The sequence below is a fragment of the Sinohyriopsis cumingii genome, chromosome 15, assembly GCF_028554795.1.
Source record: "Sinohyriopsis cumingii isolate HCF-2022 chromosome 15, ASM2855479v2, whole genome shotgun sequence".
Lineage (NCBI taxonomy): Eukaryota > Metazoa > Mollusca > Bivalvia > Unionida > Unionidae > Sinohyriopsis > Sinohyriopsis cumingii.
Window position 1 is genome coordinate 85,736,072 of NC_142975.1, and position 26,699 is coordinate 85,762,770.

Genomic DNA, 26,699 nt, shown 5'->3' on the forward strand with positions numbered 1-26,699 from the left:
GCTCGTATTGCATTTTTTCTTCCCAATAGTCTTGCTCAATTCTCTGTTGATGTTCAATCTATCCACTCACTCTGGGCCATAATATCGAAGGAGGTCATCCCCTAGATAATGCCAGCCGAATCCAATTAACCACACCTCTTACTGATAGGGTGACATTACAGCAACATTACTTTCAGTTCAGCATGACTAGTGATGACAATTTTAAGATTGCCACTGTGATGGCTATACCGTACATCAGCTCAATACCATTTTCAAGTTGGGTCAAAAAGACATTATAAGAAATCTTTTAGTGAAAACCTCACATTAATATATGAATATCCATTGAAGAGGAGAAGCGGTAAGATTTTAAGGTGGCCACTGTGAAGGCAATATCGGACATCAGATCCATACCATTTTCACTTAGGACCAATTTACGTCATAAAGTCTTCTGGTGAAAATCTTGTGTCAACACGACATTCTGTGAAGGAAGGATAGCAATAACAAGATTTTCATGATGCCTGCTGTGGTGGCAATATTAGACATCTGATTGGCACTTTTTTCATTTATGACCAACTACACATCAGAGGAAGTATTTCAGTGATATGGTGATATGACTATTTGTTCAGGAGGAGTAGCAAATTCAAGATAGCTGTTGTGGTAGTCATACTGGATGTCTGATAGGCATTATTTCCAAGTAGATAATGGCATGAATTGTGTGTAAACTCTGATAGGCATCATTTCCATGTAGATAATAGCATGAATGTGTGTGTAAAGTCTGAGAGGCATCATTTCCATGTAGATAATGGCATGAATGTGTGTGTAAAGTCTGATAGGCATCATTTCCATGTAGATAATGGCATGAATGTGTGTGTAAAGTCTGAGAGGCATCATTTCCATGTAGATAATGGCATGAATGTGTGTGTAAAGTCTGATAGGCATCATTTCCATGTAGATCATGGCATGAATGTGTGTGTAAAGACTAACAGGCATCATTTCCATGTAGATAATGGCATGAATGTGTGTGTAAAGTCTGATAGGCATCATTTCCATGTAGATAATGGCATGAATGTGTGTGTAAAGTCTGAGAGGCATCATTTCCATGTAGATAATGGCATGAATGTGTGTGTAAAGTCTGATAGGCATCATTTCCATGTAGATAATGGCATGAATGTGTGTGTAAAGACTAACAGGCATCATTTCCATGTAGATAATGGCATGAATGTGTGTGTAAAGTCTGATAGGCATCATTTCCATGTAGATAATGGCATGAATGTGTGTGTAAAGTCTGATAGGCATCATTTCCATGTAGATCATGGCATGAATGTGTGTGTAAAGACTAACAGGCATCATTTCCATGTAGATAATGGCATGAATGTGTGTGTAAAGACTGACAGGCATCATTTCCATGTAGATAATGGCATGAATGTGTGTGTAAAGTCTGATAGGCATCATTTCCATGTAGATAATGGCATGAATGTGTGTGTAAAGTCTGAGAGGCATCATTTCCATGTAGATAATGGCATGAATGTGTGTGTAAAGTCTGATAGGCATCATTTCCATGTAGATAATGGCATGAATGTGTGTGTAAAGACTAACAGGCATCATTTCCATGTAGATAATGGCATGAATGTGTGTGTAAAGTCTGATAGGCATCATTTCCATGTAGATAATGGCATGAATGTGTGTGTAAAGTCTGATAGGCATCATTTCCATGTAGATAATGGCATGAATGTTTGTGTAAAGTCTGATAGGCATCATTTCCATGTAGATAATGGCATGAATGTGTGTGTAAAGTCTGATGGCAATTGTCCAAGTAGTTTAGGAGAAGGAGCAGTAACAAACTTGTGTCGATAGATGGATGACAGACAACACACCTTGCCATGAGCACTTCTGTGACCAGGAAAGCTAAAAATGAAGACTATGATGTATCTTACCCTCATCCTCAAGCATAACCATGACCTTTGTACTGGTCAGCACCGGGGGCTCGTTGGGAATGGTGGGCAGTGCAGTAATGATAGCAAACTGTGTTCCTTGGTAAAAGAAGGTGTCAGTGAGATTCGTTACTCCATTAAACAGTGGAAGCTGTTGATTTTCATACTCTGTGTTGTTGGCCCAGGTGTCACATACCTGAAACAAGCATATAATACATTTCAAATTATATGCCTGTGTTGTACCAAATATTTGTTGATGCGACACTTTTAAGACACTAAACTCAATATGCAGAAACCATTTCTTTTTTAATTAGACTTATCATGACCAAACATACCAGTAACTTCTGACCTGTTGAACCCAGAATCTACAGGTGTTTTTATTATGCTAAGTGAACACCATTCACGGGGACTGGTAAAAAATTTACTCTAGAACAAAAGTTATTTTTTAACATCCATTTTTATTCGAGTCACAATGACACCGACCTTTGACCATCAATTGGCCTCTTTCATACATATAAGTGTATACAAGTCCTTTAAAAGTTTTGTTCAATATATCTGATCTAGACTTGGAGTTATTATGAAAAACCATTTTCTTCATTCAATAACAATGGCTATGACATCTGACATTTAAACCTCCAAATCAACAGTCTTCTTTCCTACCCAATGTGTAAGTCATCCACTAACACTTGGGATGGCACGTGGTTAAGAACTGAAATGTTTAAGTAGAATTATTGTTCTTCATTTGCATTTACCTTGTCTTCTGAATTCTGGACCCAAAAATTAATAACATCCTTTCATTGCAAAATGTCATTCATACACATGGGCATGGGTTGGTGATGTCAGACTGATGTTATTATGTGGAAACCATTTTTTCCTTTTAGTCAGTCAGCTTGACATTTGATCTAACAAATGATACCTCCCATTAACATTTGCTGCCCTGGGTATAGGCCTAGCTTTATGTGGAAATATGACAATGCATTTCATACTTAAAGGCCTAGCTGGGCTATGTGGAAATATGACAGTGCATTTCATACTTAAAAGCTTAGCTGGCCTATGCAGAAGTATGACAATGCATTTCATACTTAAAGGTTTAGCTGGCCTATGTGGAAGTATGGCAATGCATTTCATACTTAAAGGCTTAGCTGGCCTATGTGGAAGTATGACAATGCATTTCATACTTAAAGGCTTAGCTGGCCTTACTGGAAATATAACAATGCATTTCATACTTAAAGGCCTAGCTGACCTATATAGAAATATGACCATTTCATGCTTAAAGGCCTAGCTAACCTATATAGAAGTATGACTGTATTTTATACTTAAAGGCCTAGCTGACCTATATGGAAGTATGACTGCATTTCATACGTAAAGGCCTAGCTGACCTATGTGGAAATATAACTGTATTTCATACTTAAAGGCCTAGCTGACTTATATGGAAGTGTGACTGCATTTCATACTTAAAGGCCCAGCTGACCTATGTGGAAATGTGACTGCATTTCATACTTAAAGACCTAGCTGACCTATGTGGAAATATGACTGTATTTCATACTTAAAGGCCTAGCTGACCTATGTGGAAATATGACTGTATTTCATACTTAAAGGTCAAGTTGGCCTATGTGGAAGTATGGCAATGCATTTCATACTTAAAGGCTTAGCTGGCCTATGTGGAAATGTGACTGCATTTCATACTTAAAGGTCTAGTTGGCCTATGTGGAAGTATGGCAATGCATTTCATACTTAAAAGCTTAGCTGGCCTATGTGGAAATGTGACAATGCATTTCATACTTATCTTTAAAAACTGCATGGAAATCCCTACAATTATGCAAACTTATTGGCACAATGTTTGCAGTAGTCATCACTGCATTTACTGCACAAGAAACAACATCTAGGTTTTGGATATCAGTTTAGTTTTAGCTTTGTGCAAACTGAAAGTCTTCTTAATCATACTCTACTATAACTTGTACTGTAATGCATAATCTGAACACATACTATAACTTGTAATGTAATGCATAATCTGAACACATGCTATAACTTGTACTGTAATGCATAATCTGAACACATACTGTAACTTGTACTGTAATGCATAATCTGAACACATGCTATAACTTGTACTGTAATGCATAATCTGAACACACACTGTAACTTGTACTGTAATGCATAATCTGAACACATGCTATAACTTGTACTGTAATGCATAATCTGAACACATGCTATAACTTGTACTGTAATGCATAATCTGAACACATACTATAACTTGTAATGCATAATCAGAACACATGCTATAACTTGTATTGTAATGAATAAGCTGAACACATACTGTAACTTGTACTTTAATGCATAATCTGAACACATATTGAAACTTGTATTGTAATGCAGAATCTGAACACATACTATAGCTTGAACTGTAATGCATAATCTGAACACATAGTTAATTTGTACTGTAATGCATAATCTGAACACATACTATAACTTGTACTATAATGCATAATCTGAACACATAGTTAACTTGTACTGTAATGCATAATCTGAACACATACTATAGCTTGTACAGTAATGCATAATCTGAGCACTACTATAACTTGTACAGTAATGCATAATCTGAACACATATTTGTCAATGATGCCTTAGTTGTACAATGCCTGAACTGTTAAGCCACATGTGGCCAAGGCTATTACAGTATTCATTTCTGGGTTTTCCTGCCAAGAAATCAAGCTCTAAACTCCTATTGTATCAAGAAGGCTTCTTTTGCCAATGGACTGACTAATGTAGAAATTTACTTATTTGTTAAGATAACATTCTTCTTAAGTATCAGAATGTCTTGAACAGTTGACAGATTTATACTTCATTTGCACATGGGTTAAATGCAGATGTTTTAGGCATTATGTAATTAAAATCTTGAATGCTTATTTATGATAGAACCAGTAAAGATGTATGGCACTAGTTCTAGACAAAGCTGGGACAAGTCAAGTTTCCTAGGCCAAGCTGGGACAAGCCATGTTTACTTGGCAAAGCTGGGACAATTCATGTTTACCAGGCCAAGCTGGGGCAAGCCATGTTTACCAGGCCTAGCTGGAACAAGCCAAGTTTACCAGGCCAAGCTGGGACATGCCATGTTTATTTGGGAAAGCTGGGACAAGCCATGTTTACCAGGGCCTAGCTGGGATAAGCCATGTTTACCAGGCCATGATCTTGGGATAATCCGTGTTTTCTAGGCCAAGCTAGGACAATCCAAGTTTACTAGACCAAGCTCGAAAAGAATTTTTTCTAGGACAAGCTGGGACAATCCATGTTTACTACTCCAAGCTGGGACAATCCATGTTTACTAGTCCCAGCTAGGAAAGCCATGTTTTCTAGGCTAATCTGGGTCAAGTCATGATTTCAACTCCAAGCTTAGAAAGTAGAGACAATCCAGGACATACCCTGCATGTGCATCTAAGAAAACCTCCATAATGCTTCGACTGAACCTGAGCCCGTCCCAGATTTTCCTAATATAACACACTCCCTCCATTCCAAACATTTTTCCACTAATTTTTATCAAAGGATATTCCAGGTAATATCAGAATGATTTGTTTAATTTTTCACATTGGTCTAGCTTGAAAAAATATGATATTCTGACCTTCACAGTGATCGATCCCTCTGTTACATTGTAAACCTCTGTATTTATTTGGTACAGGCAAGTTCTGCTGGAGATTTTCCACAACTGTAATGCTTAGAACAAATATACAAGAAGAATGAGAATTAAGTTAGGATCTGTCAGGTAAGTTACATTATAAACATACTTTTGGAATTCAACTATTTTATACAGTACTTTATTGTTACCAAACTATGATTTCTATAGTTTACTTTTTTCAAATAGCATGTTACAAAATTTTACTTTGCTTTAATTTTCTGGACTCTGAAAGTCCATAAAAAGATTATTTACTTTACAAGAAGTCATTACAATTCACAAAGTATTTTGTGATAATCAAAATATTAAGAATACTGCTGGCTTGCAAGGCTGAAGTGGTCCCAATTTACAGCGATATCAAAAATAAGAATTTAACTCTACGCTACTAATAATGGTCCTTTTTAACTAGCATATAAGTACAGTTCTAAATACTGGTTATCATTTACCAAAATTTGAATTGCCTCCCTTGACATAAAAAATTCACAAGGAAGGTCAATCCAAGACCAAATAGTTACTATTATTAATAATACAAAATATATTTGGTAAAAGAGAATAGACAATGCAATAAGCATGGAGAGTTTAAAATGCCTCCAAGACAAACATAATTTTATAAATGTTACAACTAAATATTGTAATATTATAAATAAAGCTGCTTTAGGCTGACATACAAGCCACACATTCTTAGATTCATGAGAGTTAGAGAACAATATTTCAGCATTGAAATACAGGTGTTATGCAGCATTGAAATACAGGTGTTATGCAGCATTTCTTCGAGTCCCATGCTCCTAAACCGGGGGGGGGGGGAGACTCTCTGTTCTGCACATAATACCATAACCTAGCAGTAATTTGTCACTAGGAAATTAAATTCAGGATATCAAAATAAAAGCAAATATTTTTTGCCAACTATTCTACAACGACTGAAGTCTATGAAATGTATAATGAAAAAAATTAAATCCATTTACCAGCAAATAGGAGCATCTAAAATACTTAAAACTCTATTTTTTTAATTCCCCAATCAGTAGACCAGTAGACTGGTTCTCTATTAAATAATTAGTAGCTTCTAGATTTAGTGTAAATATGGAAGTTATAACATTTTTAACTTACTTGGATTCCAGTGAACCAACAGAGTTAAGCTACCATTCTCTCCTACGCTAAAGTCATGTGGATACTTAACCAACAAAGGCCCAGGCATTGCAAGCTGGCCAACAGATATTAGAGAAAAGGATTTTGAGTAAGCTTGGACTCTGAAATAAACAAAGATAAAAGCATTAGTTATCTATTCTAATGGGTGTATAGATTAAATTCATAAATGATCTTCTATACTGTACTGAGTGTAAATCTTGGGACACTGTAAGTCTTGGGACACACTAAATTATTTTCAAAAGTAATTTATTTTATGACCTATAACTGTTGGAACACAAAATTATACCAAATTTTTCATGTATGGACACCTTGACGGTTTTTCCACTAATTGATTGATGTGTGTGTGTGTTTTTATTTTTAACATAGCTTTAACAATTTTTCAGTCATATCGCTATGATATCTGTAATCCAGCAGCTTATAGTGATGTCTAGCACTGGGGCATCATGTCACAGACATGTAGCATCATGTCCCACTCTGTCACATTATCCTGACACCAGGCTCACCAATCCTAACACTAACCTCTGAGTGCCAAGTGCCAAGCGATAGTACCATTTTAAAAAATAAGTTTTTGGTATGACTCTGCCAGGGTAATTGACTAATGTATTATTGATCATAATGACAACAAAGAAAATTGACTTTGTGGTTGTTAAGGGACAATCATCATGAATTGTTACATGGAAATGTTCGAATTTATGATAATTTGTTTGAAAAGTCAATAAATTTAATTTAATTTTCCTGTTTTCGTATAATTTCGACCTAATTGAGATTTGTGTATAGTTTGATTGGATGATAACAAGAACTGAAGATTCGTGGGTTGCTGTAACAGTAAGCTTTCCATACTGCTTTTTTATGCCTTATTGCAATTTAGAATTTTGTATAAATGCACCAGTAATTATGTTTTTATTTTTCCTTGAAAGTGTAAACACAAAATTCATTAAAATGTGATCCAAGTTTGACAACAGTGTTTGGCTGAATGCTCCCATTTAGTAAGCATATTTATAAATGGTCCACATTGAAGTTTTGAACTTATGCTTAAAGTTTTACATCCCATGGATCCAAATCAAACAAATTACTGTCATAAACTTAAATAATATCTCCAAAATACAATAAAGAAGTTTCAGAAATAATGCTTCAAAAATAATTGCAATACCTTAAAAACTTGTAATTTTACTTTTATGTAAGTGACCTTAAATCCCCTTTAAACAGCTATAATGGTAATCAAACAATTATTATGGAGCAAAAGGCAATTCCACATCAAGGTACTGGTATAGCTGCCTGACAAAATTCCGTCTTAACCCATGCCAGTTTTAGAGTTTAAATAATTTACTTGCCTGAATTGCTGTTTGAAAACAAAGGACACCAATTATAGACAAAGAAGACTGAAACAATTGGATTCCATTCCAATGAGTGGAAAATTAAAATTGTATTCAGCCAAAAGCCTTTTTATGATCATTTTTTCATGAACATTTAAGAGCAATGTGAATATATGCAGGTAATGCCATATACAATTAAACATATGTACCTTTTATTATGATTTCCTCACTTTGTAGGACTGCTTATATCATTGAAAAACACCACCTCATGAGTGTTTAGGTCAAAGTAAATGAAACAGCTATGTATGTCTGGCTGAAATGTAATCTGGAAGAATGTGTTTTGGTTAAAACATTCAACAAAGAAAGATCTGCATCTGCATTTTGGGCAATAAACAAGGATATAAGTGATGCTAAGCAAGATTTGCACTTTGTTAGTACTGTACATTATAGTACTGCCTGGTCTCCTGGGTAAGCTCTAATGGGCCCACGAATTATGAAGTCTTTATTTACCTTTATTTAATTTCATGTTGGACATATTGGAAAATATGCACATGCAAAATAACAAGAAAAACAATCCTAGTAGTTTGTAACAGCCTCTTGATGTAGTTATTGAAAGAGCTGGTCACTGATGTATGACATGTCAATCACGCCAATTTTGTCTTGACATTATTTTTGCATCCACATGTGTAGGGAACACCGAAAATGTTTTTTTTATATTTTTTTTACATGCATACAAGTTTTGGGACAGATAAAAATTATTTTTTTGTGTCCCAAAATTTACAGCTATTACAGTATTTTAATTCTTACAATCAGATAGCACATGAATACTGAAATATATGGTACTGTTCATATCTCTAAAGATACCAGTTAAACACATGCAGTCAACTTAACTATTTCATTACATATAAACATGAAAAAAATTGAAGAAAGCCAAAAACCTTGCAAAAAATATTTGCTAAATTCAAGATGCCTAATGAAATTCAGCCAGACCTATCAGTATTACCTTTTTAGTAGCAATCTCTCCACAGTGCCATTGAGCAAGGTCTTAGCTGGATTAACAATGTATGGGATGAAGGCTGATGATGTGGCTGCCTGGTATTCTGTGGATAATTCACTTGCTGTCAGCTCAGTTACGACAATGGCCTGTCTATCTTGTAAACCTGAAACAAAAAGATAGATACTTTAGGAGGCCAAATTTTTAAAAAATTGCACTGTTTCCTCCATTATATGTGGAAACTTCAGATTCCTAGATCAACTAATGACTTTCTTTCTTATAATGCACCTCTGAAGTTCCAGCTATAATATTCAGTGTTGGCAGATAAGGGCATAAAGAGGCCAGTCATCCAAAGTTGGTGGTTTCCTAAACTAGAGAGAACCCACATGATGCTGATATCTGATCCATACTTCTCACATTTGCTTAACACATTAACCCCTAGCGACGACTTTACGGGGCAGGAGGTAGTAGCCTACTGCCGAGCTCTGTAGCGTCATGGTCATGCATGATACACTAAAGTGGGTGGTATTATAAAAGGTAGACAGATGTAGCTCTACAATGACACCAAATAATCTGGAATATCTAGTTGCACTACAAAATACATATAGAAAAACCTCATTTTTTGGACCCGACTTTTTTTTACCCAAATTCGCCCGTGGTCATAATCCGATTTTGTGTCAGGATTTTAGACTTTTTGGTCTCAGATCTAAGGCAGACTGGTATGAACTGCAAACAGACAGATGAGCCTTTGCAAAAAGTTGGATAAGATGGGCATTTGGAATAAAGAGTGGTCTCCATACAAAAATAATGACTCCGTTTAGCAAAAAAAGAAAGAGAAAAAAGAAAAAAAGAACTCCAGCTTTTACCCTTCTGCTAATGCGTTGAGTCAAATAGCCAATGAAAAACAATGTTTCTAACACAACTAGGCAGTATGTTATTGAAAGATGACCGGGGATTTGGTGTTTTCGAGTCTGTTCAGAAATAGCTTTCAAAATGTGTTTCCTACTCAATTTTCAGGCAAAAATGACAAAAAGCTCCATGTGCTAATGTGTTAAGTTAGTAGTACATCTATTCAAATCTTATTGGTAGAGAATGTTTGATAACTGATGAGAAAATCAACTTCACTTGACTAGTTTTACACACCATATAGCAACAAAACTACACCATATATATTACTGGTCAATTATGGCCATCACAACAACAAAAAAATTGGTACCATTTTCATTTAGGACCAATCAGATATTTTAAGAAGCAGTGAATACTCCACATTAGTATGAAATTGTGTATTGGAGTCATGACAAACAGATGTTTGAGGTAGCCACCATTGCAGCCATATTCTGTCAGATGATACCAGTTTTATACAGGACCAATTAGACATCAGAGGAAAAGCCCAGGCTGAAATGACCATCCATTCAGAGGTTGTAGCAATAAACAGGACTTTCAAGATGGCAGCCATACCAGAGGACCAATTTCATTTAGGACCAAGTAGACCATGGGATCTATGTGTGCATAAAATTCATGGTAGTCCTCCAAGTGGTTTATGACACATAGCAAATACAAACCTTTGCCAACAGATGGATTGATGGATGATGGACAACACACCATCTCATATGTTCTTCTGGTCTGTAACTAGTAGAGCTAAAATCAAGGTAAGGAACAATGTATTTAAACTATGCTGATAAATTTAAGTACTTTCTTCTGCTTAAGAAGTTTCTGTTCCAAGTTCTATAAATAATGTGAATTCCTTTCTGTTTGTGGGCATCATTAAAGGCATCCAGAGGCCGCATAATAAGACCATACTCAAGGAAAAATTCTAACTAAAACCTTGCTGAAAGTGTGATATAATGATGGCAATGCCATCTCACTGCAGGAAAAATGGTAATACTTACCACTAGGTGTTGTAATTGTTAAACCACTAAATGATGAAGCTCTCTTCTTTCTCGATGAAGGCAATGACACCTTTGCTGTAATTTCAGTTCCATTTTTAGATGTAAAAAGTTGACTTCCATCGCTTTCAATCACCACAATGCCTGATAGCTGGTATGTGCATTTCATTGCATAGTTACAAATTCTAATGTATACAAACATCGTTCTTCCTGGTTCCATATGAAATATATTGCCTTCATTGGTTTCATATTTAGGATCTGAGAAATCATTGGTAGGCACTAGTTTTGATATCCTCCATATTGGATGATGATTGATTGTGACATATCCATTCTCAATGGCAGCTTCACCAGACTGGTTTGTTGCCACCCAAATACAGGGCACAATATCCTCACGAGTTTCATCTGTATCACCACTACCAACACACAGGTCTGAAATGAATTATGTAACAAATGAGTGAGATACTATGGGCAGAAACAAATTCTGCATCTTTTTCATTGCAAACAATGTAACTAAAAAGACCTTCTCAAAAATGTTGGAAGATAAACACAAACAAACAAATGAAAACATGAAGTACTACAAGATAAATGATAGCCAGTAAAGATTTAATATTCTGGACAACGGCACAGTATGCACACTGGGAAAGGTTCACCATCTAGAAGATATGTATTATGCGTGTCCTGTAAATCACTATACAATTCAGTAGGTAGAGATGAGTCCAGTATGTCATACAAGTCAGTTGGTATGCATTATGTGTGTCCTGTAAATCACTATACCATTCAACAGGTAGAGATGAGTCAGGTATGTCATACAATTCAGTTTGTATGCATTATGTATGTCCTGTAAATCACTATACAATTCAATAGGTAGAGATGAGTCAGGTATGTCATACAAGTCAATTGGTATGCATTATGTGTGTCCTGTAAATCACTATACCATTCAATAGATAGAGATGAGTCAGGTATGTGTCGTACAAGTCAGTAGGTATGCATTAAGTGTGTTATGTATGTCACTATACCATGCAATAGGTAGAGACTAGTCAGGTATGTGTCCTACAAGTCAGTATATGGAATCTCCCTTTCAAAAGTTGGTGACTGCAAAACTTTGAGTATGGCTATAATTTTTCCATTAAAAAGTAATATCTGGTCATTGGTTCGAAATAGTGCCATGGGGTGGTGCAATAAGAGCTTCAAACCTTGAATCCATTTTAACAAATCATACATTATACAGTATTAAATTTGGGCCAAAGACTATATCATATATAGAAATTAGATGAATCAAGCATCTGCAGGGATGGGCAGAATACAGCCTGTGGGCTGGATCAAGCATCTGTAGGGGTGAGCAGAATACAGTCTGTGGGCTGGATATAGCACATGACCTAGTTTTGTCCTTTAATTTACAGCATAAAGTGTGGCTTTAAAATTCACTTTCCTGACCTGTGCCATGGAGGAAGTTGCCCATGCCTGATCTACAAGCAAGATTTATACAACTGAACCAAAGTTAAGTTTAGACCTTTTGATCTGCTGTCCAAGCTATGTTGCCATGACTTGTATTAGATCCAGGGCTATTTTACATTTCTCAATGAGCAATTTAATATGGGGAGGGAAAGTTAGTTTATGGTTGAAAATAAATCCGACAAATTTCGTCTTCTCAACAACAGGAAGAAAACCATTAAGATAGAGCCTTGGGTCAACATGAATTAAATGTAATCTGTAGAAGTACATGCAAACAATTTTAGAATTCAAAATCTGAACCGATTTCTTCTGCCCATTTCTGAAATCTATTTATTTTTAGTGGACATTCAATAGCATGCATACTCTTTGATCCATAGTACAACAAAAAGTTCTTGACCTAAAATGAACAGTCAGTTCCTTGATTAAGGCATTTTTACAATATAGTTATTTTGAATAGGGTGACTGGTAATATATTGCCCTGAGGTACACCAGTCTCCTGAGGATAGATTTCAGAAAGGGTGCTACCTACCTTAATGCTGAAATTGGCAGTAAAGTTGGGTAGGCAGATCCTTAGACCTAGGCTTAATAGGTCATTCATTATGCCATACTTCCATGTGGTGTCATAAGCTTTTTCCAGCTTGAAAAAGATGGCAACTATATATTCTTTTTTATGAAAGCTTCTCTTCTAATTTCACAAGATGGTCTAATGTGGTTCTCTGTCAATCTGATCATCATTTTGGAAGAGTAATGATAGTAATTTTGATGGTTGTTGCTGTGGCAGCCATATTTGAGGTCAGATAGGCACCATTTGTACTCAAGTCTTCTGGAATGACTTTCAATTCAGCAATACCAAGATTTTTAATGGAATACTAGTTGTATGAGAGACACTATTTTCATTAGTAGCAACCAGACTTAAAAACAAATCTTTTGGTGAAACCCTTATGTCAATATGACTTTTTCTTCATAAGAAGTGATAAGATTTTCAAGCTGGCTGCCATGGCAGTCATATTAGATGTCAGATTGGCACGATTTTCATTTAGGACCAACTAGACAGCTTAAGAAGTTCTTAAGAATAAACCTGTGTTAATGTGAACATCTATTCTGGAGAAGTAGCAATAACTAGATTTTCAAGATGCCAAGCTGAATGTACTAATGGCGTCTTTTCTAATTAGGACCAGCTGGATCAGGGGTGGGCAAACTATGGCCCACCAAGGGATTTCATGCAGCCCGCCAAGGGTTTTCATGTGGCCTAGGAACAAGTCATCATTCGCACTGACTCTGTTTATGTTACTCTGTTTATCAAATAAATGTGCTTCTTTTGAAGTTTAAGTTTAAGTTTTCAAATATTAACAACATATTAACAACTGAAAATTAATTAGATGTTATTTAGAAAAACCTTTTGTTTTTGCTATTTCAAATATTAATTATTTTACTTAATTAACTATGCGGCCCGTGACAAGGTGTAAATTTGTGTATGCGGCACTTGCACTGGAAAGTTTGCCCACCTCTGAGCTAGATCATGGGATGAATGTGTGTGTAACATTTCATCACAATCCTCCAGATAGCTTTGAAAGAGTAGTGAACACAAAGCTGTGCTAATGAATGAACAGTTGAAGGACAACTGATGATGGACAACAGGCCATCCAATAAGCTCTGCTGGTCTCGGACCACTAATGCTAAAAATGTTACAATTCTGTAAAAGATCCATAAAATAAAAGATAAAATAACACATGCAAAATACTTATTACATATAGTCAAATTGTTATTATATATACACACTGCATTCCCTCAAACAGTCCAATTTCGACTTGGATTGTACATTACCATCATTATTTCTTCAAGTTTGCATCAAAATACTTCTGTTTCACAGGGTGGAGGTCTACCTATTTGATATGAATGTTCCACTGTCAGTGGACACTGTCAGGTATGCATTCAGTTGAGGTTCACCTTCGTAACATATGCACGAGTCAAATATGTGTCTGACAAATGATTGGCACAATTCCACCATATCTCTGTGTTATGTTCTATATGTCGGATGCCACTGTGTAATAGTGGGTTTGATGTTCTAAAGTCTGTGGTGTTTTCATTCCACATATTTCTCACGTATGAGAAGAGATAGATGAACAGATGGGCAGAGAATGCATCACACAACATGGAAGGTCCAGGAAGAAACACCACAGGTGTCTGGGTTTGAAAATTATCTGACCTATAATGCAACATATAGATGGTACAGGAAGGAACAAGTGTCTAGGTTTGCAAATTATCTGACCCATAATGCATCAAACAACATTTATGACATGACGTTATAACGCTTACAAATAAGAATAATGTGACAAGTTACCATATCTCTTAATGGATGTATCTTTGCTGATAGTCCAGGAGGAACCACAAGTGTCTGGGTTAGTAGATTTTCTGGCTGTGCTTGGTATGACCTTTTCCTCAAATTCTTCTGTACCCACTGGTACTGTATTTACATCATCAACATGAGGGGGAAACAGCAAAATTTTTACACCTGGAAACAAAGGAATATCAACAATAATTGGATAAGAATGAATTATATAATCTTGCCTTTGAAGTCATCTGTATTAAGTGATCAATCATATGTTTGAAACAACCACTTTTTTCACTCATGAGAACCTATAAACCAAACAGTATTCACTATTTTTTTTATATGGTTGCCAATTTTTGTGCATTCTATGTTGATTACATATCACAAATTTAAAGACCCATTACATAAATATGTATCTGTAAAAAACAATAAAATCATTTCAACAATCCATAACTTTAAGTACCAATAAAAGTGTTCTTTTGTTTCTCTCTCCCCCCCAAACCCTGATACTCATGAAAATAAAGGAAACAAGATTACCATAATGGTACTTTATGTCTGCTCAGTTGCTAACAATATGCTACATAGGCACTCAAAACACTGAATTTAATGTGCAGACACTATTATTTTCTAATCAGATATACCCTGACCTTTGACCTTTTTTCACCTCAGAATCTACAGGCTTCTTTACTAACCTGAGTGCAAGCCATCCACAAAGTTTTTTGAAGGAGTTAACTTTTTTTAACAAAAAAAACCCCAGGCTTTTTCCTTACCCCATGTGCAAACAATCGACAATGTTGGATCAAGGTATGGAATGTAGAACTAATATTATTGTGTAGAAACCATACTTTCAGTCACAGAAAACTTGATCTTTTGACAGTTTTTAAATTATAAAACTGATAGGTTTCTTTCTAACCCCAAAAAGAAGATATCCACAAAATCTGGTAACTGTAGTTGATGGAGTTATTGTGCAAAAACCATTTTCTTCTTTCACTCACAGTTATCTTGATCTTTGACCTTTTAAATCCAAGAACAACAGGAGTCTTCTTCCCCCATTTGCATTCCAGAAAGTTGGGAAAATGCAGATGGTGGACAACTTGAGTCTCAGACCAATAGTAACATATATAATATTTGTCTGTGATTCATTGACATACATTTTATAAGAGAAGGCCAATCCAATATACACAGAAGAAATACTGTTTCAATAAACTAAACTTGTGACAAGATGGTATGTTTTCATAAATATTAATCACAAATAAAGTTTCCTGAATTTAAGTCAATACAGGCACAAGTTTTTCAGTCTAAATTTTTGTGCTAACTGTTTTGGCAAATGCTAAACAGGAATTTTGTACTGTTGATATTCCTAAATGATCAATCAGAAACAGATTCTGTTAATGTATGAGGTATCTAAAAATTATGTGTGTGTGACATCGATTTTTAACAGAGCTTTCAAAAAATTTCAGTTACATCACTATGATGTCTGCAGTGTGGCAGTTTAGAGTGATGTCTAGCACTGGGACATCATGCCACAGATGTGCAGCATCATGAACCATTCAGTCACATTATCCTGACATCAGGCCAACCAGTACTAACACTAACTTCTGAATGCTGAGCACTTAGTGAGGCAGATGTTAGTATCATTTTTATAAGACTTTGGTATGAATCGGCCAGGGTTTGAATCCACAACCTCCCGATTCTGATGCTAACTCTCTAGACACTAGGCCATTGAAGTGGTGCATAAAAATTAGTACACTTCTTGACGCTTAGGTTGTTGTTGTTGTAGGGTTTAATGCCATTTTTCAGCACAGGATAGGTTACACATGGCAGCCAGTATAATTGGTGGAGGAAGAACCCTGGAAAAACCCGGGAAGAACCACTGACCCACAAGAAGCTACTGGCAGGCTTCCTCACGTACCCACATTGAACTCACACAGACAGGTGAGCTGGCAGTCATCCATAATGGTGAGTGCTTTAGACCACTTGGTCACTCGTGTCCCCGAAGTTTAGGTCAATGCATACTTGTATGAAACTGTAAGCAGCAGCAGCAGCAGTGAATTTGCAAAATATATATCCCCTGCCTCCTTTATTACAGACTGCTGCCCTTTGTCTTGAAAATATATGACTGAATAAAGTACCCAACTAATGTACTATAATCAGTGACATATATCAATACAAAGTTTTAAGTCTGTATCTGAAATTTCTACGGAATTATTAAGTTGAATGGAAAAGAAGTGGCATGATGTCAAAGATTGCAAACTGATCTTTAAGATATGAGCTTGCATATGATGCACAAGACATTATTTAGTAAAGGTACAGAATTTTGCATTAAAGAGCATACAGTATAAATCTAAATATGATCACATCTGAGCTTCAAGTAAGGTACCAAAGGGTGAGATGTAACTCCCATTATAATAATGATAATGTACCAAGTTTCATTAATTGATCTCCAATTGCAGCACAGCTGTAGACTGAGCCAAAAATGTGACGGATAGGTGAATGAATGAATGGATGGAAGAAAAGAACTGAAAATATCAGAACTTTCTCCCACCCCTCTTTTCTGTGTAAAGGGAGGGTACAACAGTGACATTGTTTGAAGGGCACATCGGTTTCTGATATTTATCACAGCAAAATTGTTCATGCCTCAAAGCAACAAAAACAGGCCATGTTATGTAAAGAATGACGAAGTCCAAGAGAACAAGTACTAACCCTTTGTGTCATTCCACTGAGTCTCCATATTTGCTCCATTTCGGCAACGAATGCTGGCATAGTATGTCATATTGTGCTCCAAGATGCCCTCTAGCTGGTCATTTTTACCTACTGGCTCCATCCCGGTTGATGTAAAATTCTGAAGCTCCTCTCCTCCAACTGTTAGTCCCAAAGCCCACTGATACTCCTGGAAAGCAGTAAGTTCTCTTTGTGTTTTAACTTGGTCCCAAAAATCCCATCTCAGTGCTGACTTGGTTCAAACTTACTGTGCTTTATATGTATGTATGTATTTTTTGTGTAGAATTTTATTTATGTTATGTATGTTGTGATGAAAAGATCATAACATGCTTTTAATGCTGATGTCTCTCTGTATGGGCAGTTTTAGAACATGGGGGTATTAGTAGCCAATATTTTATAAGCAACATTGTATGAAAACCAGTAGATATCAGAACAAAGGATGTTTTGCAAACCAGTAGATATCAGGACCAATGGATGCTATACTAATCTGTAGATATCAGGACCCACGGATGCTATACAAATCAGTAGCTTTCCAGGACCATTGGATGCTATAGAAATCAGTAGATATCAGGACCAATGGATGCTATGCAGACCAGTGGATATTAGGACAAATGAACGCTATACAAACCAGTAAATATCAGGACCAATGGATGTTTTGCAAACTAGTAGATATTAGGACAAATGGATGTTATGTAAACCAGTAGATATTAGGATAAATGTATGCTATATAAATCAGTAGATATCAGGACCAGTGGATGCTGTGCAAACTATTGGATGCTATGCAAACCATTGCATATTAGGACAAATGAATGTTATACAAATCAGTAGATATCAGGACCAATGGATGCTGTGCAAACCATTGGATATTAGGACAAATGAATGCTATACAAACCAGTAGATATCAGGACCAATGGATGCATTGCAAACTAGTAGATATTAGGACAAATGGATGTTATGTAATCCAGTGGATATTAGAACAAATACATGCTATACAAATCAGTAGATATCAGGACCAATGGATGTTTTGCAAACTAGTAGATATTAGGACAAATTGATGTTATGTAAACTAGTAGATATTTGGACAAATGAATGCTATACAAATCAGTAGATATCAGGACCAATGGATGCTGTGCAAACCAGTGGATGCTATGCAAACCATTGGATATTAGAACAAATGAATGCTATACAAACCAGTAGATATCAGAAGCAGTGGATGCTGTGCAAACGATTGGATGCTATGCAAACCATTGGATATTAGGACAAATGAATGCTATACAAATTAGTAGATATCAGGACCAATGGATGCTGTGCAAACCATTGGATATTAGGACAAATGAATGCTATAAAAATCAGTAGATATCAGGATCAATGGATGCTTTGCAAACTAGTAGATATTAGGACCAATGGATGTTATGTAATCCAGGGGATATTAGGGCAAATGCATGCTATACAAATCAGTAAATATCAGGACCAATGGATGCTATGCAAACCAGTGGATATTATGACAAATGGATCCTTTGCAAACTAGTAGATATTAAGACCAATGGATGTTATGCAAACCAATGGATATTAGGACCAATGGATGCTATGCAATCCAGTGGATGCAATGCAAAGCAAGGGATACTAGGACCAATATATGCTATGCAAATCAGTGTTAGGACCAATGGATGTTAAGCAAACCAGTGGATATTAGGACCAATGGATACTATGCCAACCAGTGGATATTAAGACCAATGGATGCAATGCAGTGCAAAGCAAGGGATAACAGGACCAATGGATGTTGTGCAAACCAGTGGATATTGGGACCAATGGATGTTGTGCAAACCAGTGGATACTGGGACCAATGGATGTTATGCCAACCAGTGGATATTAGAACCAATGGATGTTATGCAAAGCAAGGGATACTAGGACCAATTGATACTATGCAAAACTGGAGATATTAAGACCAATGGATGCTATGCAAAGCAAAGGATATTAGGACCCATGGATGCTATGCAAACCATTCGATATTAAGACCAATGGATGCTATGCAAAGCAAGGGATACTAGGATCAATTGATGCTATGCAATCTAGTAGATATTAAGACCAATGGATTCTATGCAAACCAGTGGATACTAGGACCAATGGATGATATGCAAACCAGTAGATTGTAGGACCAATGGATGCTTTGTAAACTAATAGCTATTAAGACCAATGTATGCTATGCAAACCTGTGGATATTAAGACCAATGGATGCTATGCAAACCAGTGGATATTAGGACCAATGGATGTTATGCAAAACAGGAGATATTAAGACCAATGGATGCTATGCAAAACAAAGGAAATTAGGACCCATGGATGCTATGCAAACCAGTCAATATAAGACCAATGGATGCTATGCAAAGCAAGGGATACTAGGACCAATTGATGCTATGCAATCTAGTAGATATTAAGACAAATGGATGCTATGCAAACCTGTGGATATTAAGACCAATGGATGCTATGTAAACCAGTGGATATTAGGACCAATGGATGTTATGCAAACCAGTGGATATTAGGACCAATGGATGTTATGCAAACCAGTTGATATTATGACCAATGGATGTTATGCAAACCAATGGATATTAGGACCAATGGATGTTATGCAAACCAATGGATATTAGGACCAATGAATGTTATGCAGACCAATGGATATTAGGACCAAGGGATGCTATGCAAACCAGTGGATATTAGGACCAATGGATGTTATGCAAACCAGTGGATATGAGGACCAATGATATTAGGATGAATGGATGCTATCCATTTTCTAATGGGATGAAATCTAACATTCCCTAATACTTAATGATGCTAAAATAATGGTACATATAAGATAAAATAATGGTACATATAATATAAAGTAAAACCTATCTAAAATAATGGTACATATAATATAAAATAAGGGTTCACATAATATAAAATAACGGTACATATAATATAAAATAATGGTACATATAATATAAAATAATGGTACATATAATATAAAGTAAAACCTATCTAAAATTAAAGGTACATAAAGGTTCATTTGTGCATGGGTGACATCTATAAAGAGTTTAAATATACAAAGGCAATTTAGTATGATATGTTTTCAAACATTGTTCAATACGAAGGTGTTCATGTGTGAAGTGTTTCTTCAGTCAGAATTCTATGTACTGTTGTTCACCAGCGTATATTGATATGAATTCATTTTAAAGTACACCAAAGATAAGCTAGTACCAGTGCTTTTCAACAATATAATAACATTTTGAATAATAAACAAGACATGCATCAATCAAATGCATTACTATTTTCTATTTATGAAGTAAAAACTTGTGGATGCCAACTTTAGTGCTACTAAGACATCACTGGATAGTCTCAACAAAGTTATCCAATTTCAATGGTCACTATTTTTGCTGTATCATTCCACTGCAGCAATACTGTAAATTTGGTTGTAAAATGCCACTGGAGAAAACCATACCTTTTGATAATTTTAAGAAACTTAATTTAGACTGTATTAACTCTGATTTTTGTTCTTATTGTCTTTAGTGCAAAATCTGAAAATTTTATATAACATAATGGAGAAAAAAGATCTAAGATTCTTTTTTTATCAATGATGGATACAAGACCAATGGCATTACTAGGTAGCATGTGAGCTGACATCATGATATATCAATGTCACAATGCAACATATCTGAACCATGACAATTAGACTGGTACCCTTGTTCTTGATGGGGTTTCCATCATAATATATCAATGACACAATGCAACACATCTGAACCATGGCAATTAGACTGGCACCCTTGCTCTTGATGGGGTTTCAATGCCTTGCATTCTTATGTAATAATCCATGAATATAATAAACCAAGGCCAAGTTGACCAAGGGGTCAAAATATTGTTATGGCAGCGATATATTCTGTTTGAGTACCAGCCGATCTCAGGAGCACAGAATGTTATTATGAAGTGAATGAGAATTAATGAACCATTCTTACCGGAGCTAGAATGGCAGCTGACTGTAAATGTATGTATATCATATACAGACTATCAAATGCCATTTAGGCATACTAAATCAAGCATCTATAACATCAGTTTAAGAATGGAAGATACAAACTGACATACTCATGGTACATCTTGTTCATAATTCAAATATAACCATTAAATGAAATTAACACTGAAATAATGCAGCATTTGTCCAATAAAAAGACTATACAGCCAGCCTAATGAACTGTTCAAAAATAAGGGGTGGGCTTATCAAAATACAAAGATATCATTATTAAGCATATTCATACTTTTTTTTTATAAAAACAGTGGTTTATTCTTATTAACAAGCATGGGCTTGTCAATGTATAAATGCACTAATTTTGCCAATTCAATTATTTTGTTCTTACCAATGTCTATTCTTTCCTGAAATTGCTTAAATTTAAGATAGAAGAATGATTTTGTGCTGTATTTCTTTAAAAATGAAAAAGTAACCTAAATTACTATGATGTCCTTTAAGAAATGTTAACTATTTCATCAGCATAATTCCACTTCTAAATCTGTGTGACATTTCTTACTAAATTAAAAAGGAAAATCAAATTTACAAAATAAATCATCATACATAAGCCTTTATGCACTGAATTTTCAATACTATCAATAAAGTAAAGTATAAACGAAAAAAACTGACATTTACCATTATTTGACTCTCATTATCAGCACACTTCCAAAAACATTTAATTGTAGAGTTTGATCCAATAAAGGCTGATGGGTAAGCCTCCCCTTGCAGCACATCAACATAATGGAAGACAGACTGTACAAAGGCTGGAGGTGAATCATCCACATAAAACCCATTGGATGATGCAACTGCTGAAACTCCTGAAGCAAGGACTGCCTTCACTGTAGATAAAAACAACAAACAAATAGGCCTGAGACCATTCCCTGACTGACATGACTAATGGCCAAATTCAAGAGTAGTTGGCCAGGAAATCTGGGTCAGTAGCAAGCTTTCTTAAGAAATTTCATTCAATACTTGAGATTGAATACCTTACGAAAACAATATTGTTTCAAAGTTTTTCTGTTTTGTATCATCATCTCTATTTGATGGAGCATCCAAATTATTTGTCCACTACTGACAGACCTTAGTGGCAGGGTTTTTCTGTCAAAGTAGGCCAAATTCTATTTATTTTTATTTCTTAAGACAAAATTGGTGTGATGTTTCATTACTTGTAGTAATGTGGCTGTATTTAATTTAAGACTGGCATAATATGTATAAATTTAAACCGTTTTCATGGCAGGACATTTACTGTTGGATTGGTAAAGTTCAGTTGAGCAGCTTATGAGAGGTTGTTTTTACAAATTTTTCTTTTACATCTTTTGTACAAACTATAAAGTTTCTGAGTTCTTCTCTGTCAAATTTGGTCAAATTATGTTCAGTGCATTTTGAAACGTCATTTTAAAGTTTCCATTTTTACTAATGGTGTCTATATTTTGTGGTAGATCAACATTTTTTGAACAAATCTGGATGTCCTTTATACCTAGTGTCTAAATTAGCCAATGGTCACTCATCCACTTTCGTATGTGTATGTAGCCAAATGTTGTAAACAAGTGTCCTGTCATAGATGAAGACTTACTGACCGCAGCAAGTGAAATTGGACTTGTTTTTCAAGAAATTGTTAAAGGTTTTTCTAATGTGAGTAATGTGGCCATATGTTATAGCTGATTGGCATCATTTGTATGAACATCAACTCATGGCCATATGTTATAGCCGATTGGCATTTGCACGAACATCAACTAATTTTATGGAGGAATGCTGTCAGATTTCTCAGATTCTCTTGAATGTTTGTTTTTGAGAATTTAAAGAAATATTTTTATTAAATGAAAGACTATTTGAGGGCAGATCAGCATATATATGCATTGTTTGATTTGGTTATATTTTGTTCAGTGACTTTTCATATGAAGTCATGACAGCTTTTCTTTTTCAGTTTGAGTGAACATATATGATGGTAGATTGGCATCTTTTTCACGATTTCCCAAGTTTTTTATGCTGTGATTAATCCCTGCCAAATTGGTTGAAACTGGTCTGGTGTTTTATGAGAAATTTAAAACAGCAAATGCTCACAGATAGTAAACAATGGTCAAAACATGCCAGATGCAGGGTCATACTATAAACTCACTTGGCATAATTGCCACTTGAACCGAAAAAAAAAAGAAATAGGCATCAACAAGGGTGAAATTATAAAATGAAACAAGTAATCATAACATAAATCCAAAATAAAAATGTTGACTTCAATTTCCTATTAGCTACTTCTTTGGTCTTTACTGATTTGAGACAAGTCCATTATGTCAAATGATCAAATGAATTTGGACTATATATATATATATATATATATATATATATATATATATATATATATATATATATATATATATATGCTAAAGCTGCAATGTCTGTATTTTTTCTTGTATTCCCTCCTTAAATTCAAGCAGCCTCATAAAATATAACCTTTCACAAATTTTCAGTAATAATCCAGTTTCCTGTATTGATACTGAGATAGATTTAAGAGAATGCCCAATTAATGAAGTTATTCTCCATTTTATCATCAACCAGCTACCTTCAGGTGTAAGCATCATTACCAAAATTATCTTCAAAGCAGACCATATGCTAAAACAATCAATATGAAGTGAAATCATGTCTTTATCATATAAACAGCCAATACAGCCAGTTACTTTAAATAGCAGATATCGAAGAGTGCATAAATAGCGACCACGTGATCCAACGTAATTGTTATTCGCAGAAATGAAGGTAGCATCTAATAGGGGGGTTTTCCCTGAAGGTGGCACTACAAAAACCAGCTCAAAATGGCTTATGTTTACAGCAGGCATCAAAAGGCGCTTCCATGCGAAAGGAGTAGAGGCGTCAAAAGGCGCTTCCATCCGAATGGAGTAGAGGCATCCAAAGACGCTTGCATGTGGTAAAGGGTTAATATGAAGAAGAAAAGGAATGTTTTGTGTTATATGAAAGTATACCTATTTTACAAAAAAGTACTAGACTGGTGCACAATTTTACCTGTCAGGTAGTATGACACAGATGCAGTGAGACCAGTCTCTGGATTTAAAGCCACTGATGGAAGTGAAATGTTTGACACTGTAATGTTCATAAGCTGGACAGCTGTTCCATTACACAATGGATCACAGTTGTACCTGGAGCAGGCGTCTATACAAGGAATACAGGGATCAAGCACCTGTAGGAAATAGAAATACATGACAAACTTTAAAAAAGGTAAAATTGGCAGTCAATCAAATACATGCAACATCAATCCAAAAATATTATTCACAATAAAATGAATGATGTAGTAAAGCATATTGATACTCCTGATTCATAGCTTATGCAATTCTATGGTGCAAATAATAAATGTATGATGGCATTTTGAATTATTAAATTTTCAGGTTTCAAATTTTGGGAAAATTCATGTCTGCATTATTTATTTGTGGTCATCTGGTTCTATCATTCTAAAATAAAAACTGTAAAGTTTTTGTAGTATTTATTTCCTTAAATGTCAACAAAGATAAGGTTCTGTGTGACCTCTGACCACAACATATACATAGGGGTAAAAGGTTTCATAAAAGATGCCAAATTTAAAAAAATGAAAAAATATCTTTTACCTCAAAATACAACATTTTGGGGAAAAATGAAAGGTTTTATTGATGCTAGCCTATATTTCAAAATAAACCAATAATTAAAAATGGAACAATAAGTTGCCTCTAACATGGCAACTGCTCCATGCCACCTAAAAATAACAGTTACCATGGAACAATAAGTTGCCATTAAAATGGCAACTGCTCCATGCCACCTAAAAATAACATTTACCATGGAAAAATAAGTTGCCACTAACATGGCAACTGCTCCATGCCACCTAAAAATAACCGTTACCATGGAACAATAAGCTGCCACTAACTTGGCATGCCACCTAAAATGCTTGAGAAATGGCAACTGAGTATCAAAAATCATTTATAGGCAGCTCATAAAACCATGGTCAAAAACTGGCACACAATTTTTAGCATCCAATATCTTCCTAAATATCAAGCTTTACTGCTAATATGACTTTTAGAAATATGAATGATAGGTTACATAAGCCATTAAATTATATAAAATCAACAATGAGCCAGAATTTTGTAATGTTTGATTCACATACGATGACTATAAAGATTCAGATATGATGACTATAAAACTCATCTGCAATCTTGTTGCGATAAATAGTGTCATAAAATCTTGAAGACATAAAATACAATGTGAAAGCCTAGAGTGTTTAAATTATATGTACAGCTATTCTAAGTTAGTCAAGACTTTCACATACTACATTGTCATAAAATCTTGAAGACATAAAATACAATGTGAAAGCCTAGAGTGTTTAAAACATATGTATGGCTATTCTAAGTTAGTCAAGACATAAACTTAATGTTGAGCTGGGAATCATTTGCTTATTTGTATCAAAACCGTTCAAATCTATAAATTCTCTAACAATGCAAATGCTGACTAAATAATCTAATTTGACACAATGATAGTAAATATGTAAAAATATGTACTATTTTTGAATCATATAGATATATTTTCAACTGCCCCTCACATTCCATTATTTAACTGCCTTCCACCAATTTAATGCTGAGATCATCTGAGGTAGCAGTGTAAAGCCTTATTACTGCAATCACATGCTCCTTTCTTAATGACTTTTTACCTGCTTTATTCAGGTATTGATGGTCCAAACAGAAGGCAAGGATTTAGTTCCTACGTACAAGTACCTGCCTCTGATTTGCATGGTAAAATTTATATTTTAGTATAAACAAAATTAGTCAGACATTTTTTTAAACGTGAGATTTTATACACATATTTATAAATTTATAAGTCGTATCTATGCAGAAAAGTTGAGAAAGAGTAAAAATTAACAGTACTCTGAATCACAACACCCACATACAAACACCCACATACACAGACACACATTATAATCCTTTCTTTAAAGAACTGTTACAGTCTCTAATTTTGATCAATGTGTTAAGTGCATCTATATTTTTTCTAACTCCTGGTATATAATTTTTTTTGGTTTAATTTTTTGTAATTTTTATTCATTGCTGTAAATTCTAGTGATTATCTATAGCTGGATTTTGTATGCACATAGGGTCTATTTTAAGATATTAAAGAATGTAAAACTGCATATGATCTATATATAAATGCTTATTTATGTGTTGGCAGTTACTAAAAATAAAATTATTAGTAAATATGTTTACAAGATTTGGCCTTTTTCCCATCAGACAGGTCGGTCAGG

The 26,699-nt window shown here is 35.1% G+C and overlaps 1 protein-coding gene across 1 annotated transcript in view; it reads right to left on the reverse strand.

Annotated features, from left to right (window-relative positions):
- LOC149782244 (uncharacterized) overlaps positions 1–26,699 on the reverse strand; it is a 577,549-nt gene that overhangs the window by 48,916 nt on the left and 501,934 nt on the right. Inside the window, exons 174-182 of the mRNA XM_089935097.1 lie at positions 24,449–24,623; positions 22,076–22,278; positions 17,395–17,581; positions 14,704–14,874; positions 10,914–11,339; positions 9,034–9,190; positions 6,679–6,818; positions 5,524–5,615; positions 1,914–2,106 (exon numbers count right to left, since the gene is read on the reverse strand). Of these exons, the coding sequence (XP_089791223.1) occupies positions 1,914–2,106; positions 5,524–5,615; positions 6,679–6,818; positions 9,034–9,190; positions 10,914–11,339; positions 14,704–14,874; positions 17,395–17,581; positions 22,076–22,278; positions 24,449–24,623 (1,744 nt within the window). The remainder of the gene's footprint in view (positions 1–1,913; positions 2,107–5,523; positions 5,616–6,678; positions 6,819–9,033; positions 9,191–10,913; positions 11,340–14,703; positions 14,875–17,394; positions 17,582–22,075; positions 22,279–24,448; positions 24,624–26,699) is intronic.